The following is an 18,620-nucleotide window of genomic DNA, read 5'->3' as shown; positions in this document are numbered from 1 at the left end:
CCCATATCAAAAGTATGCAGCACATCCAGACACTGATTATGACTGTATGAGTATAGGCAGAGTATAGTGGAAGAGGAGGAGGAGGATGAGGAAGAGGGGGAGGATTCCCACATGTGACTGAATATAATAGTTGCGAAAGAGCCACAGGACTTCGGCCAAATCTCCTATTAACATCTGCCTCCTACACACATTCCAACTGCCAGGGAACATGAAGCAAAAATATTTATGTTTAAACAGAGAGCTGAGCTTAATGCAAGACAGCCACCCTCCACTGTTTTAAGTCCATGAAAAATGGGTGTCTGAAATATACTTTAGCAACTCTTGTCACGGCACTCCAATTAGTTTTTTTTTTTATGTGACTGAAAACTTAACTGCTAACTCAAGCAAAACTAATAAAACATGTCCCACTGCATTTGTAAAATCTAGATATTACAGTACATTGGCCCCAAAAATACAGTTAAAAGAGGGCAGCTAGAAACTATCCACATACAGATCACTCACGGCAGAAAATTCACTTTTATCAACACTAATTTAACTGCTTTATTGTAAGCTGTATGCCAGTTTCATGACAAGAATAAATAACATAATATAATAATAATAATAATAATAATAATAATAAATATATATTATATAATAATAAATAAATAACCTAACATTCTTGCAACTCCCATCAATATTATCTTGTCTTGTGACCTATTCTATGAGTTCCCTGGACAAAGTCTTGCCAACGTTGTGTATATTCATTGTTATCAATTGAATTGAATATCAGTTGAAAAACATTCACCCATGCCACTATGCATCATCACTTTAGATAGGGTTAGAGATATGGCAACAAGCAAAGTTTAGAAAAACACATACAGTAGAGGATAAAGATTGATTCTGAACATTAAATACATTAACTTCGGTCCTTTACAATGATTTGAAGTGTGCATCACACATAAAAGGCCCATCCAGAAATCCATATGTAATGAGGCGCCCTTCTTATCACACACAATTCTAACTGAGAAAGTTTCACACGGAAAAAGAAGATATGACTACCTTAACTAGATGTACCGCATAGCGGTACATAATATGACCGCCGCTCAGTCCTGTACATCCTCTATAATAAATCACGGTTGTCAATTTGTCTCCACTTGTCCATTTGTCTTTACTTTTAGCCTTTGTAGCCTAAACCATGCTCTTGTTTACTTAAAACACCTTTGTTGAAATGCAAGAAATTGATGACTGAAACTAGGGAGTAGTCTAGTGGGTGTTTGGGAATGAGAATTAGCTCAGATGCTCACATATATTTTGTACAGACTTTTTGTGATCTTACTGTAATGCAACATTTTACAAAGCACTGACAGGGCCACCAAGGACTGTGAACGAGTCAACAGCAGAAAAACCTATTTAACCTATTGTCCCAAGCCGGTGTTTAGGATGCATTTTAGACAGGTATCTTCCATGTATATCTTCCATCAGAAAAAAAAAAAACATTGCATTGGCGTTGTGGTTAATTAACCTAGTTCCTGTCAGTATGGTCAGAAAATAATGGAATGACAGTCGAAAAAGACAATTACAGTGTTGTTATCAATTTACTCGGTATAACCGTGTTTATGTTTCACAAATAAACGGGGGGCGGGGGGGCGTCTATGGGTGCCCTTTTGATTGGCCATTTAAATTATCAATGCTTCGTAAAATTACACATACACATTTACAAATTTACGTGTGAATCAATTATTCGAGAACAAAAACATTTATATATAAAAGAAATAATATAGTAGTAAAGTTGGTAGCCTCGTCTACCTGTGCTGCTGCCGGTAGGTGACGTCATAGGCTATCAACGTGACCTTTCAATTTTGCCTGCCTGCAAGATGCGCATTGTATTGTTGTTGTTGTGCGTCTGTGCATATGGATGTGAGTGTGTGTGCATGCGTGCATGTGTATGTGTGCATGTGTGTGTTTATGTGTGTGTATGTTTGTGAGAGAGAGTGTGTGAGACAGTCCTGCCTTTTAGCTCCTCTCATCATCCTCTCATCATCTATCCACCATCTACATGGGTGTACAGTCACTAAATGTAGACATACATTCATTTATTTTATATGGATGAAATTCCACGAGACTTGACATACCCCCAGAGGATGTCTGGTTAATCATACACATGAAATATGGTGCAGTTCAGAACATCTCAACTGAAGATTGCATTTTTTATTTTTTTACCGGGAGGGTGCAAATCACAATTGATTGGTTATGGGCTAGGTTGATGGGGCCCTTGAGACCACCATACCATAATGATTTCATCCTCCTTGGTATCCTTGGTGCCACCATTCAGATAGTTATTTAAGAAAAACTTGGTGGGATACTTGCCCACCAATCATGTGCCCCGGCGTTTGGGTGTCCTGGGAATCGTTTACTAAAAATTCAGGAAGTAGCGGCGATCATAATTAAGTCTTACCTACATAGACATATCTTCTTTTGTGAATGAACACATTGTGGATCTCTGTGAGACAACACCGCCCTTTTTCCGAGCAGTGCCATATAAACATAAGACTGTGTAGATGACATCACGGTCTGGGGGCTGGATCTGCAGTAACAGGATAAGTCAAGTGAGCCTGCCTGAACAAGTAGAAACATGTCCAGCACATCCGACGGATCAGGTTGTCTACAGTTTAAGTTATAATAACCATATTTGTTTACCATGTTGCAGAACACGTTGTGCGGGGAACGACATGATGAAAGTTAATTCGACATAATTTAAAAAAAAGTTTATTGGATAAAAATGCTTAGACGTACTGTTTCGTGACTTCTGAATAACTCCATACCTCACTCAGCATTTATAGTTATTTCAGACTCATACCATCGTTGGAATGTAAGTGCCATATTTTACGCTTTACATGTCTGATAAAATGAACTCAAGTAAAGTGATGAAGGACGGATACCTGGAGAAAAGGAGCAACGGACTGCTTCAGCTTTGGAAGAAAAAGCGTTGTCTCATGACAGAAGACGGACTGCACTTATTTGACTACAAGCGCAAGGACAGGAACGCTGGACCGGGATTGAAGGAGAAAAATATACTCTTTGAACACATGGAAACGGTGGACTGCGTGGAACACAAACGCGGTCTTGTGTACTTCACTATCGTGATGTGTGGAGGCAAGGAGATCGATTTCAGGTGTCAGCAAGAAGGTACCGCCTGGAATGCTGAGATAGCCCTGGCGTTGGTGCGCTTCAAAAACCGCGTCGCTGTTCAAACGGGGAGGAACCGGTATCTGTCACAACAGAGCAGTAGCGAGGAGGATTTCATAAGCTCCGAATAAGGATGAACGTTATCCAAAAGATAGGTATGCTACCCCCGAATAGTTCTTCATTTGTAATGTACAATATAAATGGCTTATCTAGCTGGTGGCACTATATTGATCTGAGTCGCTTGGGATATGCGCTAAATTCTACTATTTGAATTAGATGCTGTGTAGATGGGTACTGTTTATGCACTTAGAAAGTATCTCCAGGCAGATAGTCCAAAGACATACCAGAGTCAAATTAAATGAAAATAAGTCAAAAATGAAAGTGTGTATGTGAGGTGTATGTTACAGTAGTTGTGTGTAAGGATCAGATCATGGTAGCCTACATCAGAACAGTATGATGTGGCTTTCATAATTTCTCCTCTGTCAGGTTACACATCTGTAACACATCTATTTCGTGTTTCCAAACCCACAGACCCAGACTCAATTGATGTGACCACTCAAACCCACGGATTCTCCCACAACAGATCTGGGATGTGGTCCAGACATGCATAAGGGATCCAGACAAAAGTGGAGTTAGAGGATGGACAAAGGAAACTAATAAAAGCTGGAGAGATTATTCTTTTTTTTGTACAGGTTTACTTAAAAAGAAAAAAAAAGCTTGCCAAGCTCCCTTCGCACTCTCATTGGAAATGAACAGTGAACAACCAGTGGTTTGTCACTTTATTTTATCCTGAAGTGCATTTATGTTATTTCAAGACAAGCTTTATATGGATAGGAAAATTGCACATATGTCTTCCGTTAAAATAGTGTTACACATTTTGTGTGTGTGTTGTTTTTTTAAGAATATTTGTTATTGATGAAGTAATCAATGGATTTTGGTTGCATTATGCTTCTATGTAATGAAGGTATGTACTCTGATTCATTTACTCAAGCTGTGGAAACGCTGGTGCTGCTTTTTATGTTTTGACCGTACATTTTTAGGAGTTACAAGCTTGTCTCTGAATATTGTCAAAGAACCACAAAGTCACTCTCACAGAGAGAAGACTCATTATACTTGGACTGAAATGTTTGGACTGAAATGCTGTGCATGGTTCACATAGCGAGTGATAAATGTCCTTGGTTGGAAATTCTGGCAAAAAATGTCCTCCATGCTCTTTTGTGCTGTTCCATAAATACTTACATAAATATTTTCAGAAGGAAAAAAAACATGTCCTGCCAACTATTACTGTATGAGCATAAATAGTATTCCTTGTGTGTTGTATTCAGTGTGCTATATTGGATGGCTGTGCGACCTAATACATTCATACAAGCAAAAAGTAGTATTGATTAGTGTGTATGTCGTGTGGTTCATTTTTGTGTGACTCACTTGGTGTGACGTGCAATAAGTGTGGCTGTGAGTCAATCCTGGCCGTTAAGCTAAATCTTTGCATATCCCAAATCACACCCTCTTGTTTTGCTGATAAAATCTCCCTGCCACGATACTCTTATTGTATTGTACTTGGTGACATTGTCCTTTGAGGGTTTTGGATCACTGACAGTGTGTTTGTGTGTGTATCTAGGCTAACCTATACAGCTGAGAGGCATGTCTTGACGATATCCCCAATGACTAAGCATAACCCACTAAGCCTGTGTGTTTTTAAGAGACATCCTCCAGGTACACTCCCTTATTCAAGCCTAAGGATGGAAAAATAACAAGTCACAATTTATGGAGGTAAAATGCCAGCCTGGTCACGCCCACCTTGATCTCTTTTCAGGGAGACACTAGTCTGGAATACCATGATCCACTAACGTTTCCATCAGACCCCAAAAAGGGCCAATCAGCAATGAGAAGGGATGACAATAGTTTAGAAGTCCCCAAACTCTGTTCAAAAAGTGAGTAAGTCTGGTTTTAACCAGGCTAGAAAAATGCCACCATTCAATAAAAATCTTGTAATTGTAATTTTCAATTCAAAAGCGATACAGGTTATTTGTAGGGTAGATTTGTGTCCTTCTAAAACATGAGTTGTGAACGTTTTGTGATGCAGCCACTTCATATTTTCCCCTGGGAGTGGGTGTATGGCTTTATTCATACTTTACGTTGCAAAAAAACAGGCCACAGTTTATTTTCCAAGCACTTGTGTGAATGCAGCATGCAGTCTGTATCTCTTTTGCTCTCGGTCTCACAGAGGGCATGCGAGGTGGCACTTTCTCCTTTAGGTTCACGGCCCAGAATCTGTGCCAAGCTGCGCCATAATGAATTGATTGTGTTCCCTGGAAAGTCCCAAATGTGAAGGAACTGTGGAAGCCCAGTTATGGCACAGTAAACAAAGTATGGTCATAATATGACTCAGCTGCTTGGCAGATCTACACAAGTTTCTCATCCCAGGGCTTCAGTTGGCCAGGATCTTTTTGACATTTCCAGGGCTGTACGAAGACAGAGGTGTTCAGATGTGTGTAGCCTACATCTGCATGTGTTAGATTCATAGGCTGCAGTCATTGAGATCAGTTTTGTTTTATCAACTGATAGTCATAAAGTAGGCTAGGTGATTATTATACCAGTTCTGGTCATTTTTCCTACAACATTCAAATGTTTTTGAGGTAATTCAGGAAATATGTAAGTAATCAAAAACACTGAACATTTGGCATGAGTAAAATGGAATGTTGTTTCTGGGTTCTCTTGAGCCAAATGCAGTCCGGCTGCAAATTGGAGTTAGAGTTAAAACAGAAATAGAAATGAGAAAGAATGTGATAGTGCAAAAGACCCTACAACTATTTAAGGGCGACCATATATATATTTTAAAATCCCTTCTCTCACACATTGACATACGCATAGCACTTCTTTCCAAAGACAATAAAGGATGTAAGTACACCACCTTAGCCCTCTCTCTCTTGTTCAGACCAACAGTCTGGATAGCCTCAGCACTTAACCAGCGACGTCATGGGAGAAGTTACAGCTGTCTATTAATGTTACAGTGAACACACATGGAGGCCATGAAGGTGGGACACAGCTGACAGCTGACCACTCTGCCTGCAGACAATGGGTGGTGCAGACTTCAGATAGAAAACACATGGAATATATAGTATTTGTTTTCTCAGCCTTAACAGTTGTGACTTTTTTTTAATCACCCCTCAACACCCCCAAGAAATATCACTGACACAATATTTAAATTATTTAATAATATTGTTATCAAACAGAAATAACCTGTATTTATATTACATATTCATTTTATGGAACTTTCCCATCCACTTTTGGAGTGTTTGTGATGTAGCTGAGTAGTGGGCTCTGATAGGTCAAAGAGCTGTCCAAGAAAAAACACATTCCAGGTGCTGTTTCCCGCTACTGACAGCAAGGTGTCAAGCTGAGCAGAGGCACTATAAAATCTCTGCTAACTGTGAGACTATGAGAATGTCAACAGCATTCCCGATCTACAATATCTTCCTTGTGGTGTTTTCAGGGGAACTCACTTCATCTTACTTTTCATTCACTGTATGTTTCACACCGTTAGCTGTATAAATCATTTATATCTGTGCATTTCTATACAGTATATATATATATATATATGTGTGTGTGTGTGTGTGTGTGTGTGTGTGTGTGTGTGTGTGTGTGTGTGTGTGTGAGTGAGAGAGAGAGAGAGAATTTATCTAGACAGATTTTAGATAAAAGTTTCTACTAAATACCCATACACATAAACTTAATTATGTTCACTGCAAAATTGTTTTTGGTGATCAACATCACTCAAAGTGTAGTTAAGTTGTACCAAAGGAAAGTGTGGTGTTCAGCTTTAAAATATCAGAATGTTATCAGAATTCAGGATTACAAACATGTAAAACAGCTTTGGCGCAAATAAGCATTGGATATGTTGTTATCCAAAACAACGTGGATCCTTCAGATAAAATGAGCTGCGAGTCAAAACAATACAGAAAGTATCCAGAGGAGGGCAAACTTGTTCTGACTGAAAGACTGTGTATTACAGAGCTAAAGGGGTCATACAAGTGACAACTCAAACAAGTGAAATCATTTCTGACAGAATATTTCAATAGAAAAAAGCATCAGACCTATATTCATTCTGTCACTTATGTCAACCTTATTGGAGAGGAAGAAAAAGATTGTTGTGACCAGTATTCACATCCATGAACGCCTGGGATCATGCTTTAAGGAAACAAAATATTTCTGTATTGGAAAAAAATGGTAATTCCACCACACTTCTGATTAACAATCCAGTGGAGAGGACCGACCATGCGCTGGAAAGGAAGGAATTTACGGAGCACATAGATGTTGAAGTTACTTTTTTTACTATTTTTTTCTGAACGGGGCAGCAAAAGACTAACGTTTCGATGTAGGTTGCTGACAAACTGACAAATAAAAAAAAAAATTCTGCGGTCCCAGAACAGCTCTGCTCATCACATTTACAAATGTTTACCACTTTTAATCTAGTTCTATTATTATAAGTATTGTTGGGTATCAGGAAGCACATTTTTACCCAATTCACTTATCCCAGTGGTGCAACACAAGTGGATTCCGGTTTCACAGTGGTCCTAGTCTATTAAATACAGTGGAGGACCATTCATCAAGTGCTGTGTCCCCTCCCAGAGTAGACCATGCCGAGACAAATATGCACCACTAATCCTATGTGATTCTGCAGTGCTGATTGTCTTTTCTGGGAGCAGGGGAAATAACAATGGGATTTAGCCTGCATCTGTGTCAGGCCAGGGGCACTGACATGGTCTTTGAAGGTCCTCCAGAGCCTGATGTCTATCAAAAGTGCATGGAGAGGGTTTTTGTTTTGTTTTCCTGGGATCTCTCTGTAATCTTATTCTTTGATGAGGTAGGTCTCTGGTGATCTAAATCTGTATGCTGATACCAAGCCAAAATAAAAATAGAAAACAGCCATACAGGATATATTTTGTTTGCCCATTTTATGGAGCTAATCTATCACAGGAATGTACTGATTGAAATTATTCTTATTTTTCAAAAGTTTTTTTTTTTTATTGTACATCATCATAGATTAGTCAAGTTACATATTGTTGCGAAAACAATATGTATGATGAATTTTACATCAAGATCAGATGCAGATTTTCTTCTTTAGAGACAAAGAGACACCTTAAAACCATTGCTAATACAACCATCGCTCACTTCAACATCAACAATGACTGGCTCTGTTATTGAATTTGGAAAGCACAAATTATACCCCTATCAACACCATCTGTTGGTTCACCATCATCCTCATTTACAAAATGCTAAAAATATGCTGTGAGATTGTTATCCCATTTCATAAGGTTACAACTCTAAGAGGGCTGTCCATACCTTCTGGTAGCATTTCTGGCAGGACCTGAGTATATGTGAATGTTATGTGAATGTGCAAACATGCCCAGTGCATCATGCCAAAAGACTGGCATATTTTGGCATCAGTCATGCCAAGCACCATTTAAGATGGAACATGAAATGAGAAAGCTGTGCTGAGAGCTTTTGAGAGCTGTGCCGTTGGTTAATGCCTAGCTGCCATCACCTCCAGTTGATAACCACAAAGAGGATTCCCTTGCCCCTGGGAATCCACACTGACCTTTTCCTGAATCCTGAGGTCCTCAGGAGATCCTTTTGTTCAACTCGCTTTAATATTACATTCTTCCCTATCATCCCATTCCTCCCAGATTATCATATAAAGCTGCAAAAAAAGATTTGTTAAGCCATTGAACAGTCAAGTCAGGAGCACAAACAGTGCTATATAAAAGCTTCCAAGACAACAAGAGGAGCTGACAGATAGTTGGGTGCTTCTGAGAGAGTTTTTGGCAAAGCTTAAGAGCGTTGAGCTGTGTTATAACTGAACAGGTGCTGTCTGTAGATGCATGCAGCCAAACAGTGCTACAGTTCTTTCTTCTTTCAAACTAACCATAGTTCATTGTTCTGTTTTACCTGACTTATCGCAAAGGTTTGCACAACAGTAGAAGTTACTAATTAAAACTCCAGTCAAATAGGCACATAGTCATTACAACAACTTTTTTTAACTGTGGCTTATGTTAACTTATTTCACCTAAATAATTGAATCAGCCTCCTGGTCTTCCTCTTGTACATGTACACTGATAACCATCACATGTAATTGGACATGGGAATGATGTTCATTGGGTTGTCAGTATCTGTCATCATTTCAATTTAATCATGCTGAAATATCTTCCCTGGTCAAAAGCAGCGAAAAAACTCTCAAAAGACCTCCCATGTTACAATAACTAATAGCTTAACAATGCTAAGTATGCTAAGCTCACATGCACTCACGTTAATGACACACTGCTCCCTCCAGCTCTGAGCAGCTGATGGCTGTCTGTTTATGAGGAGCTGAGGCATTTCACTCATCTTTGAGGTCATCCCATTCACAATCCTCGTACATAATCTAATTAATAAGGTTGGAGAATTGGGGTGGAGGTGGTTCAGAGGATTTGGATTGTAATGAAACTACTAAATGTAACCACTTTAAATTGTCTGTCTGTAATACAAGAATAATGTCATCTAAATATTAAAAAGGCTGCAGTTTGTTTTAACCAAAATACAATTGTACAGACATTGGTCAACATTACAGATAATATCTGAAATCTTTCTGGATATCACTTTATATTATATTGTCTTTGTCTGTATGTGTCATATAGCATTGTTTTGTTGTTGTTGTTGTTGTTGTTTTTGTTATTGCAGAATGTTATGATGTTTGAAACACTTTCAGGACAGCCAGTGTTGCTCATTGGGTAGTCATTTCCATAACACTGATTCATTCAGTGTCTTAAATCCCATTTGACTGGTGGTTTTGCCATGCAAACGGCCAAGGTTGCAAAACCTTGCACCACAAAAACATTATTTTCCCAACAGCAGTTGGTCTCATCAAAAATACCCATTGTAATATACCCAATAATAGCACAGACTTCTGTTAAACTCCACAAATAAGTAGTTTTACTAATTTATTTGTCATATTAACATAACTGTCTGTTTTACTCTTCTTTTAATCTATTTTTGTATACATTTTTGTGTTATGTGATATATCAAATTCTGATTTTTATATTATATGTGTCTAAACAGGGAATCCAAGACAAACTCTCTCTCTCTCTTTGTCTTGGCTTCCTTATTTAGACATTTATACAAGTTTTCTTTTTGTGATGGTGTAATGTATATGTAGACTGTTGCTTGATGATGCTCGATAATGAACTTGTAATAATGTCAATCAATCAATCAATCAATCAATCAATTTATTGTTTAAAGTGCAGAATCACCATGCAACATGGTCTCAATAAACTGTACACAAACAAATTAACAAATAATTCGGGGGAGGGGTTAAGTGAATACAATCAAAGACTAAAGATGCCAGACGGAGCGATATAATCGCCAGCGTACCCATGACACCAAGGCATACAAGACACACAACAAACAAATTAACAAATAATAAAAAGTCAAAAATAAAGGTGGAATCAGATAAATAACGCTATTTCTCTGCTTATGCTTTGATGGAGACGAAAATGCTTGAAGACAATCAAAATACGATGGGCACTATTATTATATAATTATATAAGTCCCTGTCACTAAGATAGAAGAAAACAATGTGATATATCTTCCACTATGATGACTTCAACTGTTCTGAACTTATCCCTCTAGGGATTTTGGGATGCCAGAAAAAGTTTCTGTGCCCCCCCCCCCCCTCACCAATCCCCCAGCCCTGTCTTCTGCCCCCCGTGTGTGTGTGTTTGTGTGTGTGTGTGTGTGTGAGAGAGAGAGAGAGAGAGAGATGGAGAGAGAGTAAGGGTGAGTGAGAGTAAGTAAGTGAGTTTTCTAAAAATACCCTCCACTGGCAGATCAGAAAGACAAAGGGAGCCAATGGTTAAATAGTGGGACACAGTCATTCCCCTCTATTTTGCTCTTCTGAAGACACCCCTGACCAGCATTCCTCTCCACAGAAAGGTAGGATTTTATTGTCTAATGTATTTTTTTTATTTTATTTTAAATGTAATACCCGCTTTCCAGTAGGCCATCTGATGGGAGATCGAATGCAGCTGAATTGTTACTGTACTGAGTTACACATTACCTGGTTACCGGTATATTTAATGTAATTTGGATGGATTGAGACTTTTCAGGGCAAATAAACCACACAATTCACTTTTTTAAGATGTGTGAATATCTTGACAAATAATTAGAAACATTCTTCTTGTTTTAGGACAAACCAAAACTTTGAATTGAATTTGAAGTTTAGCCTTTATTTGCTATGATACGTTTGCTCTATTCATTTACAGTACAGATTATGTTTTATCTAGTTACGGCATGTCATGCATTAATCTTTGTATGTTCAAATGCAGCATTGAGATTATAATGAATGGAATTGTGTCTGAGAGGGTTTGGTTGTCCTGTAACACTACCCTATACGTACCTGTCCACTGCCAGTACCACAGTAGAGAGGGGGTTCAGAGAGTTAACCACATCTCTAGAGAGTGATGCTGACATTTGTGGCTCTAGAATCAAACCCTGCGCCAGCCCTGTCCATTGTTCATCAGTGTATCTGTCCAGGACAGGCTGGGCATCTATTTCTGGTGTTAGACCACTCCAGATTCCAGAGTGGGAGATAATCCGTGGCACCAAGCAGGTGATGGCAATCTCTCTGGAATTGTTCAAAGTCCCAGGAAAGCCTTTAAACTCCCACATGTCTTTGGGTCAGTTGGGATGGCTTTCTTTTTTAGGGACGGGGGGCTCGATCATTCCAGGATGCAACAACAATTGGTGGAGGATAATGAGCTCTGCATAACTGAAGTGAATATTTCACAACGAAAGACTGTCCTACAAAACATTTATTTGAGTGTGTTCTAATTAGGCTATACAGTCTTTACTCAGGATATTTCTTGACTCAATTGCAAATTCAGACTCATATCTTCTCAGAAGATGAGTTTGGTAACAACAAATATCTAATATCATCTCATATCTCTCTTTTTCTTGACTAGAACTGTTCATTACACATCTTGAAACAATTATGACAAAGAAAAAGATGACATACCTTCCACATGCTTGATTATTTGGTTGTCCTCATGTGGAGTGCATAGCACCTGTTTGGTGCTGACAGTGATGATGTTTATTGTTATCTTTCAGTAATCCACACAGTTCAACATGCCAGAGCAACCGTAAGTAGAAATTCTCATACATAAGCTGTATATCTTTTATACATTTTGCTTTTCTATTTGAGAACTGTAGTGTTATCCAAACCTGATTAAGTGTGTGTCTATTTTTCTCTTTACAGACAAGAGGTAAGTCAGCAATATTTTGATATTTGGAGACAATATTAATATCATAAAATATGTATTTTTATTGAGACAAATATACATCTCTTTTCTCCAGAGGAAGCCAAAGATCTCAGCTTCACGGAAGCTGATGCTCAAGGTATGTAAAGCACATGCTTCCATAACCAGTTACAGGCACTAGAGGGCAGTCAAGTCCAGACTGACTCAGTGAGAAGAGTTAAAAAATGTGAAAAGAATAGCTGCAGTATTATGGCTATGTTGTGTGTGTGTGCGTGTGTGTGTGTGTGTGTGTGTGTACTCTGCAGAGTTTGCTGGTGGCAAAAGCAAAGGAGGAACTTGAGCAGGAGATTCTGGATAAGGAGGAAGAGAAGCAGAGATATTTGGCTGAGAGGGTTCCCCCTCTCAAAACCAGTGGCATATCATTTGCTGACCTGCAGGTAGTTGCTCAAACCATAGCCCCGCCACGCTATTCACACATAAGTATCAGCCAATAGGGTGCATAGGCAAATATCATAAACAAAAGCCTATTTTCAGTTACATTGATTGATTGTTTTGTCAATACTGGGTAGATTTTTCTCCAGTGCACAAATTGAAAGCTTCCAGTTTTGTTAAGCCCAGTCTACTGTATAAAGTCTATCTAGTTTGGGTGTAACTAGCAGTAGGTCTAAGGTAGTCATTGGTTTCCATTGCTTTCTCAGAAACTCTGTGAGGAGCTCCATTCAAAGATTATTGTTGTGGATGAAGAACGTTATGACATTGAGGCTAAAGTCAATCTCCATACTCGTGAGGTACCACAACTCATATCATCCTGCCTGTGCTGTCAATAAAGTTAGAATATAGGCATCCTGTCACAGAATGTATGTCCTTTCTTTACCTGCCATCTTAATTGCCATCTTAATATTTTATGAGCAAAAACTATTGAATTGTATACTGTAAATATACAGAGCTAATAAAGTGTTGTGGTAATGTATGTAGTTGTACAGTTTGTCACAGTGGCACTGCACTGCATGGAAGTTATAATACAGCTGACTCAATATATGTTGTACAAAAGCATGGCCGTAAATGGCTACTTTATGCTGTGTGCTAGTTATGATATAGACTTATATTCATAATCTTCAGACACATTTTCTTCTGAATGCTAACCACTGAATAGATCAAGGATCTTAACATCAAGGTGCTTGACCTGAGGGGGAAGTTCAAGAGGCCCCCGCTCAGGAGGGTGAGGGTGTCTGCAGACGCCATTCTTCGCTCCCTGCTCGGATCCAAACACAAAGTGTCCATGGATCTCCGCGCTAACCTGAAGTCCGTCAAAAAGGAGGACTCAAAGGAGGTATGTGTGTGTGTGTGTGTGTGTGTGTGTGTGTGTGTGTGTGTGTGTGTGTGTGTGTGTGTGTGTGTGTGTGTGTGTGTGTGTGTGTGTGTGTGTGTGTGTGTGACCTTGTGCATGCCTGTGTGTGTGTGTTCGGAATAATATCCTGTAAAACCAGTGAGCAGGGTGCTGTATGTGAGTGTGGTCTTAAATATGATAAAGAGTTGGTGGTTGATACGTTTCTTTCACTTTAATCACTGCCCTCATGCCTTCTGGGTGAACAGTCGACAACAGAAAAGATCATTGTAAATCTCCTCAGATAGGCTACAGATTCTTATAACACACCTGTAATACAATCCCTCTGGTGTTGCATTTGACATCGTCCACTGCCACCCAATCTTGGGCCTGGACTCCACTGAGCATCGCCCAGAGCTTAGCACTCCTCGGAGACACTAATGACATCACTCTCAGATTGTTTGGACACCAGGAGACAGATGGCTTGAAATACAGCATGGGCGCGGCACACAAAGAGACTTGTTCCTGAGGAGTTTTCGTCCCTGCTAGGCGATTATGTGGAGCATAATGTAGGGTGCGGGGAGTGCAAAGAAGGTCAGGCTGCTGTGACAAAAACAGCATGGTGGTTGTGGAGATGTGCTTCTACATTTGCCACTATTTTTCATCTTGACATCTGACATTCTCAGTTTCTTTCTGTCTCTGAGTTTGAGCCAGTTTTTGGATCCAGTTGTTGTTACAGACCTGTCCAACTGGTGTGGAGTTATCTGGGTAATCTTTTTTTATGTCTATTTGCCGACAGCCAGACAAAATAAAACAAACAATGACATGAATGAAAATCCCCCCTTTGTTGCTGCCACCATGGCTGTATTGTGAAATTGTGTTTAAGCAGTTGTAAATAACTGCTAACTGCTAACTAAGTTTTATTTGAAATATAGATTTCTGCATAGTTTTGTGTAGTGTAAGTTGAATGCAATAAAATATAGCATCAAGGCCTAGAATCCAACAAAAGTCCACATAATTAGGCTGTTTACTGATGTCTTGCAGTGGAAAACATCTTGTCTCGTTCCGGTCCCCAAAGTGGGGCGCCCGGCTGAGTTAAATGACTACCGACCTGTGTCCACATATTATGAAGACTCTAGAGTGTCTGGTCCTTCGGTTCCTAAGGTCAGAGGTCACTGATGCGCTTGACCCCTGCCTATCAGCAGCACATTGAGTGGAGGACGCAGTTCTTTACATGCTCCACCGGGCCTAAGCCGACTTTTCAAGTGCTTTTAACACAATACAGCCCCTCATACTGCGAGACAAATTAGAAGGGATGGGAGTGGATTGCTCCCTGACAACCTGGATTACAAACTACCTGACCGAGCGGCCACAGTACGTCAGGCTTAATAGCTGTGTCTCTGGGATGGTCAGTAGCAGCACTGGTGCTCCACAGGGGACTGTTTTGGCCCCTTTCCTGTTCACTCTATATACAGCAGACTTTAAATACAACTCAGAGTCCTGCCACATACAGAAATATTCTGACGACACAGCTATTGTGGCCTGTGTTAGGGGTGGACAGGAGAAGGAGTACAGGGACCTGGTGGAGGATTTTAGGGACTGATGCAGTAAGCGCTGTCTTCACCTCAACACTGCTAAAACCAAGAAGATGGAAGTGGATTTTAGGAGGCTACGCTCGCTGAGCTGCAGAACAGAACGTTTCAGAAAATCCTTTATTTGCACTGCAATAAGACTGTTCAATATCTTCTATCTATCACTATTGTGATGCATATCGAGCTTTAAATTGCTGATAAGCTTTATAAGCACACTCTGTACTTTGAAACCTTCTGTAAGTTCATTCTCACTGTTACTGTATCAAGCTCTGGAACACTTAGCCCTAAAGCCTCATCTCAACCTGCTGTTTGTGTTAATGTCCACTTTGATCCAATCTGACCGCTTTGCTTTGTTGCCCACCCAATATTTCTACCAGCCAGTATAGGCCCTGGACCGTTCCCCCTAAATTAATAATTTCTTCTCTCTTTCTTCCTTGTGCAGAAAAGGCCAGTGGAGGATAGTGACTGGAGGAAGAACGTGGAGGCTATGTCCGGCATGGAGGGCAGGAAGAAGATGTTTGATGCGGCCAAGAGTCCAACCCAGTGAGGCTGCTGCACCTGAAGTAAGGAGAGAGTGGTTAGAGAGAGTCACTAGATAATCAGGGTTCATAATCACATAATTACACTGTTTACAACCCCAAATCAGAAAAAGTTGGGGCGTTGTGAAATGTGTATTGTAATTCAAATTGTAAAATGTGAATAAAAACAGAATGTGATAATCTGCAAATATCGTAAACTCATATTTTGTTGTAAAAAGGACACAGACAACATATCAAATGTTGAAAATCGCAAATTTGACTATTTCATGGAATATTCATTTTGAATTTAATACCAGGGCAGTTCCGCGCAAACCTGTCACATCCATTTCGGATTGGCATTATGGATGTGACAGTTTTGCGTGGAATTGCCCACCAGCAACATGTTTCAAAAAAAGTTGGGACGGGGGTAACAAAATGTTGGAAAAGTTGTGTAATGATTAAGATGCAAAAGGAGGAATGTTTCACAACTAATTAAGGTAACTGGCAACATGATTGAGTATGAAAAGGAGCATCCCAGAGAGGCAGGGTCTCTTAGAAATAAAGATGTAGGGGTATTCATCACTCTGTGTAAACCTATGTGGACAAATGATGACACAATGTTATTTTATGCTTCTTAACATGAAATTGTGAAGTATTTGGGGAGTTAATCATCTACAGTCCATAATGTCATTATGATATTCAGAGAATCCAAAGAAATATTTGTAAACAAGGGATAGAGCTGAAAAACAATATTGGATGGCTTTGGTTTTTTGGACCTCAGATGGCACTGCATCAAAACCAGACCTGTTTCTGTAAAGAAAATCATTGTATGAGCTCAGGAAAACCTGATTACCATTGTCCATGAGCAGTTGGATACTCAATTAAAAAATGGTAGTGTAAACTTTACCATACAACGGCCACAATTGTATGATACAGAAATACTACTGTCATATGGGCTTGAGCTCGTTTAAAATGGACTGAGGTAAGGTGGAAAAAGGTCCTGTGATTAGACCAATCAAAATTTGCCATTATTTTTAGAAATCATGGACTCATCTAGGCTAAAAAGGAGAGGGCCTATCCAAGTATCCAACCTATCCAACTTGTTTTAGTGCTCAGTTCGAAACCCAACATCTATGGCTGTGTGGAGGTGCACTAGTGCCTACAGGATGGGCATCTTGCACATCTGGCAAGGCACAATCAACATCTGAATGATGTATACAGGTTTTGAGCAACATATGCTGCCATCCAGGCCATGTCTTTTCCTGAAAAGACCTAGAATATTTCAGGGAAACAATGCCAAAATATATTCTACACATATTTAAACAGTATTTCTCCATAGAGGAAGAGTCCAGGTGATAAAATGGCCAGTCTGCAGTCCAGACCTGTCAAATATTGTGCATCATGAAAAACCTGATTAAGTATACCCCATCCTGTTGAGCAACTAAAATCCTAGAGTATATCGGGCAGGAATGGGACAACATTTAATTCTGAAAACTCTAGCAACTAGTCTCCTCAGTTCTTAATAATTTACAGAGTTGTGTTAAATGAAGAGGTGAAGCAGCACAGTGGTAAACATTCCCTGTCCCAACTTTTTTTAAAAATATGCTGCTGGTATCAAAATGAACATATATTTTCCATGATAGTTGAATAATTTTTAATTTTCAACATTTGATATGTTGTCTATGTCATTTTTGCTGCTAAATATGGGTTTATCACATTCTGTTTTTATTTGCATTTTACACAACGTCCCAACTTTTTCTGATTTGGGGTTGTATATTGGGGCATATCTACACATGCCATTTGCTGTGAAACCATTACATGAAACCAGTAAGCATCACAGCCTGCATTTTAAGAATCTATTTTATGAGGTATCAGAACAAGACAAAACAGTTGGCTGCCCTAACTTTAGGGATTTGATTTAGCACACATCATGATTTATGCCTTAGCTACTTATAGGTTGCTTTGGATGAGAGTCTTTACATATAAGGTTGCTTTGATTTTCATATGTCTCCCATTGGTCTTTTGTAGGTCACAGGATTTCCATTGGTGCCAGAAGAACTGATAAGCGTCCATCCAGCTTCTTTTCTGGAACTCACAGTGGACCTTTTTCTTATCTGCCACAGCAATCAAGCTATTTCAGAGTGTCATGTGTCTGTGAATATGATCCAAACTTGATATAATTATACTCATATAAACAAAACTTGACCTCTTTTTCTATATTGGCTAGTTGGTGATTCATTTGTTTATGTGTAAAGCTAAGAATCACAACACATCAAACAGGGGGAATGCTCTGAATAATACAATGGTAACTTCAGGATATCAAAAGCACAGTGACTGGGTGGAACAGTGGCTTCCTAAACCTAGAACAGTATCTATAAAAGGGAATGGTAGAAACCAGCACAAGCCTCTTTTTAGAGGCAGTCTCTTGTGCAAATAGGAAAGGTGTTAGGTAGAAGGCAAACCTGTTTTGCATGGACATTTTAAACCGCTCTGCTAAAACTTCATGACTTCACTGCCTTATCCATTTACATGCAAAACCCCCTGTACAACAGCTGACTACCAAGGAGGTAACGATGGCAAATTGTGATAAGACACACAATGCCAGTTTTCAATGAAGCTGTGACTTCCGTCATGTCTATTTGCTTTGGCCATATCTCAGCATAGGGCCTGCTAGTAATGGAAGCAACATTTGGACAATGCAAATTTGAGCTTTTAATTTCAGCCCCATATA

At 39.4% G+C, this 18,620-nt stretch overlaps 2 protein-coding genes across 3 annotated transcripts; both read left to right on the top strand.

Annotated features, from left to right (window-relative positions):
• The first annotated feature begins 2,575 nt into the window (after positions 1 to 2,575).
• On the top strand, positions 2,576 to 4,705 carry phlda3 (pleckstrin homology-like domain, family A, member 3). The gene is made up of 2 exons (XM_042098315.1): positions 2,576 to 3,320; positions 3,697 to 4,705. The coding sequence occupies exon 1, from the start codon at positions 2,874 to 2,876 to the stop codon at positions 3,294 to 3,296; it is 423 nt and encodes a 140-aa protein (XP_041954249.1). The 5' UTR covers positions 2,576 to 2,873; the 3' UTR covers positions 3,297 to 3,320; positions 3,697 to 4,705.
• Positions 4,706 to 11,045: 6,340 nt separating this feature from the next.
• On the top strand, positions 11,046 to 18,075 carry tnni1a (troponin I type 1a (skeletal, slow)). 2 transcript variants are annotated; one of them, XM_042098313.1, is made up of 9 exons: positions 11,046 to 11,133; positions 12,307 to 12,338; positions 12,455 to 12,461; positions 12,553 to 12,594; positions 12,761 to 12,892; positions 13,154 to 13,243; positions 13,609 to 13,785; positions 15,814 to 15,934; positions 17,918 to 18,075. In XM_042098313.1, exons 2-8 carry the CDS (start codon positions 12,325 to 12,327, stop codon positions 15,916 to 15,918), a joined length of 567 nt encoding a protein of 188 aa, XP_041954247.1. In that variant the 5' UTR covers positions 11,046 to 11,133; positions 12,307 to 12,324; the 3' UTR covers positions 15,919 to 15,934; positions 17,918 to 18,075. The 2 variants fall into 2 exon arrangements, with proteins under 2 accessions (XP_041954247.1, XP_041954248.1); XM_042098314.1 differs by lacking the exon at positions 12,455 to 12,461 and having other exon boundaries at positions 11,049 to 11,133; positions 12,307 to 12,343; positions 12,551 to 12,594; positions 17,918 to 18,064.
• Positions 18,076 to 18,620: the final 545 nt, after the last annotated feature.

This window comes from Alosa sapidissima, chromosome 7 (genome assembly GCF_018492685.1).
Source record: "Alosa sapidissima isolate fAloSap1 chromosome 7, fAloSap1.pri, whole genome shotgun sequence".
NCBI lineage: Eukaryota > Metazoa > Chordata > Actinopteri > Clupeiformes > Clupeidae > Alosa > Alosa sapidissima.
This window is presented reverse-complemented; position numbering and strand designations above follow the sequence as displayed.

Coding starts and splice junctions, on each gene's coding strand:
- phlda3 (XM_042098315.1), top strand. CDS start 2,874: ATGTCTGATAAAATGAACTCAAGTAAAGTGATGAAGGACGGATACCTG.
- tnni1a (XM_042098313.1), top strand. Junction 12,595..12,760: donor CACGGAAGCTGATGCTCAAG/GTATGTAAAGCA, acceptor TGTACTCTGCAG/AGTTTGCTGGTGGCAAAAGC. Junction 12,893..13,153: donor TATCATTTGCTGACCTGCAG/GTAGTTGCTCAA, acceptor TTGCTTTCTCAG/AAACTCTGTGAGGAGCTCCA.